This window comes from Dendrobium catenatum, unplaced genomic scaffold (genome assembly GCF_001605985.2).
Source record: "Dendrobium catenatum unplaced genomic scaffold, ASM160598v2 fragScaff_scaffold_1722, whole genome shotgun sequence".
Taxonomy (NCBI): domain Eukaryota; kingdom Viridiplantae; phylum Streptophyta; class Magnoliopsida; order Asparagales; family Orchidaceae; genus Dendrobium; species Dendrobium catenatum.
Genome location: NW_021320184.1, coordinates 193551 through 202085, shown reverse-complemented (window position 1 = coordinate 202085; position 8535 = coordinate 193551). Strand labels below are relative to the sequence as shown.

Here is an 8535-nt window from a genome sequence, read left to right as displayed (position 1 = left end):
GGAATTTGGAAGGTACCAACTGTGTATGGGAGAAATAAAACCAGTGACAGGAAAGTCCTTTGGGAAAGCTTAGAGAAACATTGCTTGGAGGATATGCCAACAGTGATAGGAGGGGACTTCGACTGTGTTCTATGTCAAGATGAAAAGAGAGTTGGGAAAAAAATTTATCTTGTCTCAAGGAGCTAAAGATCTGAAGAATTTTATGATCAACAACGATCTTCAAGAGGTGAAGTCAATGGGTCCTAAATTTACTTGGTGCAATAACAAATCCGGTGGAGCTCGTATTCTAGAGAAGTTGGATAGATGCCTTATCAATTCCACTGCTTTGAATTCTATCCATCTTGCAATGGTGAAGCATTTATCCTGTATTGCATCGGACCATTGTCCTGTATTATTGGAAATTTTCAAACCTGAGATGGCTAACATCAAAGAGATCCGGTATGAAGAAGTTTGGGCTACTTACCATGGAGCAGAGGCGATTGTGCAGAATTCTTGGAGAAAATATGTTGGGATTGATCCGTCTTTTTCTCTTAATGTTAAATTTAAAAGAACCTTGAGAACTCTCTTCTTCTGGAGCAATGCTAAGTTCAAGGACCTAATGGCTCTTCGGGACAGGCTTAAGGAGGAAATACAGGTTATTCAAATAGAAGAGGCTGAAGTAGAGATCTCTTTTGAAAAGATGCAGATTTTAAGATTCAAAATTAATGAGCTCAATGTAACTCTTGCACGGCTTAATACCTGGTTGAAGCAAAGAGCTAAAGCAAGATGGATGGAAGAAGGTGATTGCAATTCTGGTTTTTTTCATGCATTTGATAATGCAAGGAAAAATATCAACTGGATTAGTCATATTAAGACTACTAATGGAAATATTATGGAGGATGTCAATGAAATTTAGAATGTCTTTTCTGAATTTTTCAAACATAAATGGCAGCACAGACAATGTATGCTGGGTGGCTGGCCTAAGCCTTCGGCAATCTTTAATGAAGCTGATCGAGCTGTTCTGGAAGAAGAGTTCACAAGGGAGAAGATTCAGGTTATTATTGAGAAATCTGGTAGTAATATTGCTCCAGGTTTGGACGGAATAACATTTTCCTTTTTGAATAATTTCTGGAAATGGATAGCTGGTGATGTTTGGCTAGCAGTGAGTTAAATCTTATCTTCTGGAGATATGCACATGTCGTGGAAAGAAACTCTTATTGTATTGATTCAGAAGATTCAAAATCCTCAAGAGGTAACCAATTATCATCCTATTAGCTTATGCATTACTATTTATAAAATTATTGCAAAAAATGCTTTTATGTAGATTGGAGAAGGTTATCCACAAAATCATTTCGGTGGACCAAGCTGCTTTTATCAAAGGGCGTTCCTTGTCTGATCATGTTCTATTGGCATAAGAGGTCTTCAATAAATTCTGGTATTCTAAAGAAAGGAAAGGACTTTTGGCAATCAAGCTTGACATGGAACAAGCTTATGATAGTATGGGTTGGCAAGCTTTGAGGCAAGTGCTATCTCACTTTAACTTTCCTAACAAGTTTAAGGAACTTATTTTACAATGCATCCTAGATCCTAAAGATTGCATCTTGATCAATGGAAGGAAAAATGATTGGATTAAAGGGAAATGTGGGTTTAGGCAAGGATGCCCTTTATCCCCTTATTTGTTTATTTTATGCTCCCAAATCCTATCAGATGCATTAAATGGTGGGAAAGGGGATGTGGGGATCTCGATTTCTCCCAAGGCTCCTAGAGTGTCCCATTTTCTTTATGCAGACGATATTTTAATCTTCTCGGAAGGCAAGATTAAAGTCATTAAGGAATTAAAGACTATCATAAATAAATATTATTTATGGTCGGGCCAAAAGGTTAACATTTCTAAATCCATGATTCTTTTTTGGGAAATATACTAACCATAGAATTAAGAAGAAGATTTCTAATCTTCATAAATTCAAAGTGGTTAAGGAGTTCAATTACCTTGGTGTGAAGATGATCTTGAGGAGAGTGGTATCTTCGGATTTCTCTAAGTTGATGGAAGTGGTAGCTAACAGATTGAACATTTGGGGCGAAAAGTTCATCTCTTTGGAAGGAAAGGTAGTTCTCATCAAATCGGCATTCTTATCACTACCAATGTTCTTAACTTCAAATTCACTTGTTCCTTTGAGTATTCTTAAAGACTTTCATAAAATGTGTAGAATCTTTTTGTGGAAAAAGAAAGATGGGAATGCACGTCTTCATTTTGCTTCTTGGGATTGTCTTTGCAAGACTAAAGAAGAAGGCGGTAGAGGTTTATTTTTAGCTGTGTCAAGAGTTGCTCCTCTACGGGCCAAATTGGCATGGAATTTCTGTATGAAGCTAGCATCCTTATTGAACCCAATCCTTAGAGCTAAATATGGAGAAGATGTTTGGACAACTCCAATGAAAAGAGACTGCTCTCCGACATGGAAAATCATCACAATGGGAGCTTATTATCTTAGAAACATCGTTAGATGGAATGTTTCGAATGGTAATTCTATTAATTGGATGTTTGATAATTGGATTCTAGACAAATGTTTAGCAAAGTGGCCGACCTTTATTAACTATTTGGAACCAATGGAGATTAAACTCAACTCTTTTATTTTGGAAGGAAAGTGGAATACTGATCAACTTCAGTTGATATTTGGGGAGCAACTGGTAGAACTCATTTCTCTTATTCCCATTGATGCCGATAGAAGGTTTGATCTTATGGAGCTTAAATCTAAATTTTCAGGAAAATCAATTGCTGCTTTGGCTTTTCAAGCTTTGATAGATCAAAACGGAGGAGATGCCAATTGGAACTGGATGAAAAAATTAAAGCTAAGACCGAAAGTTGAGTTATTTTGGTGGAGGCTTTGCAATGATGCCATTCCTTCTAATGATTTTCTATTTGAGTACTTTCTCAATTTAGAAGGAAATTGAGTACTTTCTCAGGTTGCCCAAGAGGCTGTGAACAAAAAGAGAATGGATGTCATATTGCAGTGAATTGTAGCAAGTTTCGAGATGTGATTGCTATACTCAATATATGGGGATTCAAACTTCCTGCTTTTGTCTATCTTAAGGAATGTTTGGAAGGATTAAAGAAGCTTGTTGTTATGACTTCTTTCATTGCAAACTTGTATTGCACTACTACTTGGCTGGTGTGGAAGAGTAGATGTAAATTGATTCATGATGGCTTTGAAGATTAGCTCAATTATTTAGCAGCAAATGCTGTTTCTACAGCAACCGTAAGCAACTTTATTTATTCTGCTCCGGACAACTGGGATACTTATCAGCGAAAGATGTCTTTCTCTTGGTATCCTCCTCCAACCGGGTGGATTAAAATAAATGTAGATGCTTCTATTTCAAGAAATAAAGTAGCTGGATTTGGAGGTGTGGCAAGAGATGATAAAGGAAGATTCCTTATAGCTTTTGGAGCAAATATTTTGCAATGGGATATTGCTAAAATTGAATTGATGGCTATTCTCTATTTGAAGAACATTACCCCGGAGTGGATGTTTGAAGCTCAAGGAATCATCATTGAAGGGGATAATTCTAATATTATAAAACTTCTACAATCGGCTATGAAGACTTGGAAAGTTAGTAAGTATATTGATGATAATTTCACTTTTCTTCTTAATTTCAACCAAGTATTGTTTTCTTTTGCTAAAAGAGAATGTAACAAATTAGTGGATGTTTGTGCTAATTTGGCCTTAAAAAGTTCTTTTGTTTGGGAGGATATTAGCTTTGAAGATATTCCTCCTTCATTCTTGTTATGTTTGAAGGAGGAATGTGATTCTTTAAGGTTTTTTTAGTATATATCTTTTAGGTTGTTTCTTTTATATTTTTAATGCAATTTGCATTTCATCAAAAAAAAAAAAAAAAGAATTGAGCTTAATTAGGAAAAAATTGCAACTAGTCAAATTTGATTTTTATATGAAGAATAATTGCACTTTTATTATTTTTCATTTTTTATCCAATTACTCCTTGTATGTTTATTCATTTAAGTAAAAATTTAATTGGAAATACTATGGTATTTTGCTAATCTATTATAGTATATTGGAAGACAATTAAATACATGATTGTCCCTTAGTTTAATTTCAAAATAATTGGATTATTACTTAGCCTTAATATTTGTAAATTCATTCATTTTAATTTTCTTATAATTAAGACACAAGTATTCTATTGAATGATTGTGTGCATAAGCAGGGGTTAGATACATTGATTTGCAAAACCACTTAAACTTTTGTGACACCCAGGGACATTAAGGACAAGGTCTAGTTAACTTAAAAAAAATTCTAGGAATTCATGCACACATCGAATAAGGATAAAACTTCAAACCCTTGAATTGAGTAAAAATATACCATATAGAAATTAATTATACCATGATTTTACAATAATTGACCCTAAAATAAAATTAAATGAAAATCAACCCTTAATTAAGGGTTCATTCTTTCAAAAATCACAATAAATAAAGAAAAATTCATAAAAATACAAAAGTACCTTCAATCAACTCTAATTAACCTCTACAATTAGAGAAAAAAATCAAGATCTCTTTTTCATTAAAATTTGATTAATATATAATTAATTGTAAATTAAAATTTATTAAATAAATTCTTTTAATTTGTTTTGTTATAATTTATTTTTAATTAAATAAATTTGATAATTAATACTAATTAAATAATAAGACCTTTTTTGCTTAATGCTTGCTTAAAGGTAATTTAGCATTAATTTATAAAGTTTTTAATACACCTTAAATAACCCAATAATCCCTATATGTGGTGCTTCATTCTTTTTAGGAGAGCACACACATATTTGATTAGGGAATTTTAATAAAATTTAATACGGAGATACCAGGTGAGGCTAAGAGTGGGATCAGAGACTTGAGTGTGTCAAGGTAGCGTGAGGGGGTTCACATGGTTTCTCTGGCTTATACCTTCTGACTCTTTTTATTTTTTGTGGAGCTCTTGGAGGAGAGATCTATGAGCCTTGGCGTGGCATCTTTACCAAGGGTGGAAAAAAATGGAGTTTTAGCAACAATAAAGTTTCAACATCTCTACTTGGCTTGAGGGTGAAAGGATTTTTGGCATCTTTATTTAGTAGAGGTGTGAGGCAAGGCATTGACATCTTTTCCAGGTTTGCAGGTGAATATAGGGATGAAAACATTATCTGTCTATGGAGGCTATGCTCCCTAATAGAGTGCTGAAGGAGAAACACAAATTATGTAATATCCAAAGAGGAGGATCATTGGGGGTGGATGAAAATAAATTTTACTAAACAACTAAAAAATTTAGTTTATATTATCTTACTTTTGAATTTACTTTTTAACATTTACATTCTTGAAATTTACTTTCATTGCATTGTAGAGTGATGATTTGGATATCTTCTAGAAAGAAACACTTTGGTGAGTATTCACTAATTACGTATTGTTTTGAAAATGAGTAAAGAAAACAAATAAAAATATATTATTTTCCTTTAACAAATTTATTCTTTTATAAAATTGTTTTCTGCCAAATCAAAATTGAACAAAAATATTTCTATATTATTTTAGTCTCTATTATAGAAATATTTTATTTCCTTAATACTTCCACATATTAAATTTGTTTTTAAGAAAAATATTTTTTAAGATTTCAAAATTTTTTAAAGAACCAATTCCCCCCCCCCCCCCCCCCCAATAGTGTGACACACTTTCATAGGTATTAAAGCGGGGTTCTCACTACTTTTTTATTTTAATATGTGAAGTAGATATAATGGCACATTTTTGTAACCATAACACTTTAGAAGGGTTTTTAATAACTCGACCACTAGTATTTCATAATATATCATTTGATTTATTGAAAATCCATATGTCAATATTTTTATTATCAATAAATTTTTGCAAGTTGCACATGTTACAATCAAGATATTATTAACCATTTCATATTTTGAATGAATTAAAAGTAAAACTACCCTTTACTAAATTATCTTTAGAAGACTGACAAATTGCACAACTTAATTCTAAGGGTTTGAAGTATTTATTTTGTGTACATAAATATGAAAATTACATGCTCATCTCTACTTGCACAAATGCTAAGGAGATTTGGGACAAACTTTGCTTTACTTAACAAAGCACAAACAAAGTAAAATAATCATGAATGAATTTACTTTTACATAAGTAAGAACCTTTTTGCATGAAACCAAGCGAGTCTGTTACATACCACCATTCATTGATTCCATAAGGCACTTGAAAATATGAAATGGATTTGAAATTTATTTTTAATGAATTTCCAAAAAAAAAAAAAGATTAAATCATGACCCAATTTTTTGTAAATTTGACCTTTGATTAAATTAACCTCAAATGGGGTTAAAGAGATCAAATCAGTTAAGGAATACACCTTAAATACTTCCACCCAAATTTGAGTTCAATTAAACAAACATTAATAGAGTTTTTATCAAAATTCTATAAATAAATAATAGAAACTTGCTCCATAAACATTCATTAATTACTCCTATATGAGTTCGAACAAGTTTTGTGGTTTGATCAAGTCAAACTCAAGATGATTTTACTCATGAAGCAACTGAGAACACTTAAAGTATGTAATAGAGTGATTGTGTAGGTTTGATGGCTTTAAAAGGAGTCTAAGCAATGATTTGGCTTAAGTTGACTTGATTTGACTAAGCAAGGGTTGAGTTGCAAAATCAACTTTTGACTGGGTCAGGGAAACCAGTCAAGTCCATTTACTAGGAGTGATGATCAGAGGAGTTTGGTGAAGATTAGGGGTGATTTGAAATTCAATTGGAGTTGATTATATTGGATAATCAATTAGGCTCTCTTTGGCTTGCCCAACTGGGTCAAATTGATTAATTGAATATTGAAGGGTTTTATTGATAAATGAATTTTACAATGAAGCTCTATGTGAAGTGATTTAGATCATGACTGAGGCCATGGAGGTCAATGCACTATAAAAGATAGTGCACTCTGTTTACTCATTGTAATGTAGGGTTGTAATTTATTTAAATGATTAAAGTTCATTAAGTATTGATTTTATGAATGGTTGAGATTTAATTAAATATTGATTGATTAACAATAACTTTAATGATTGTACATTGGATGGTTGCAGATCAAAAGATTGTAATATGATTGATTATGATCCAAGGAACTATAGATCAAGTGGTTGTAGGTTCAATGATTGAATCATATGATTGAAAATGAGGCGTTATAGCTTATGATGACCTCATACAAAAATGAGTTCAACACATGCCAGCTAATGGGTGACCAATAATCTCTCTGAAATTATTATAGGATGTTTAAGATGCTCAATTAAGGTCTATTAACATGTAGGTGAGCTATACCAGTCAAGGAAGCCAAAATCATCAATAAATGTTTGATTTTAGGATGACCCTACTTGTCATATTTGGTTAATATGATTTTTAATAATTTTAGGACCACTTTATATTAGGATAAATCAACAATTCATGTAATAGTATTTTATTTGCTCTTAAGGATTTCGAAATTTATCTAGTTTTAGAAAAGGCCTATAAATAAGATTTGTCTTTGTACTTTTATATTCAATAAATAAATTTTCCATTTTCATTTGATTTTTTTTTTGAAGGGCTTAGTGGCTATTCTAATCACTAGTGAAGAATGTTACTAATCCCTTGGGACATTGTAGTCCTTAGTAATCTTTTCTCACCATATTCTTTCTTTTTCTTAACACAATTCTCATCTCATAAATATAACCTTAATATTAGCCCCCCTTTATTTCAAACATGTTATCCTTTTTAATAGTCTCTCTAATATAACCCCCACATCTATTATAAACTCCCATGGAATTAATTTCTCATAAACCTATGATACCCTAGGAAGAAGCCCAATATGGAAAATAATTTATTATTATATGTAATCAAATTATAAAAATAATAATGCTTTTATCCCTAGCCTAAAATCTATAAAAGAACCAACCTTAGTTTCTAACGTGCCAAAAAATGTGATATAGAGTTCATCAACCTACTCTTTTGAGGAAAAATTTCCCTTAAATAACCTTGAAGTTTTAGCTTGAAATCTATCCAATTCCTAAATACCCATTAAATTACCACCAAAATAGCTGTTATATCACCATCCTAAAAAGGCATCAGTCTAGCTAGTGTCATTACTATAATGATACTATAGACTATACACCATACAAGTATCATAACAAAGGACTTCAACGAAGTTAAGGTTGTGGAACTTGAAGGTACACATTGTCGATAGTAGAAATCAAATAATTTTGTGGCATGATTTTGTATTTTAAGAATGAAAGCAATTGAGACTAAGAATTTTTTTCTTCTTAAAAAAAAAATTTTTTTCTTAGTTAAGACTTTAAAATTTTTTATCAGAGAGTTTATTCCAAAAAAAAACTTAAAAAAAATCTAATGTTGTTTGACAACTCAAAAAGAATTTTCTTTTATCCAAGTTATTGAAAATTTGTGCACGTTGTTAGACCTAATAGAACTGTCCTAAGGCTAATCAAGTAGGGTGGGTGAATTAGTAATTTAAAAAATCTCTTAAATTTTAGAAAACCATTTAAAAAA

At 31.7% G+C, this 8535-nt stretch overlaps 1 protein-coding gene across 1 annotated transcript; it reads left to right on the top strand.

The window, feature by feature from the left end:
* Positions 1-235: 235 nt before the first annotated feature.
* On the top strand, positions 236-1497 carry LOC110095999. The gene is made up of 3 exons (XM_020821742.1): positions 236-880; positions 932-1070; positions 1304-1497. The coding sequence occupies exons 1-3, from the start codon at positions 236-238 to the stop codon at positions 1495-1497; spliced, it is 978 nt and encodes a 325-aa protein (XP_020677401.1).
* The last annotated feature ends 7038 nt before the right edge of the window (positions 1498-8535 follow it).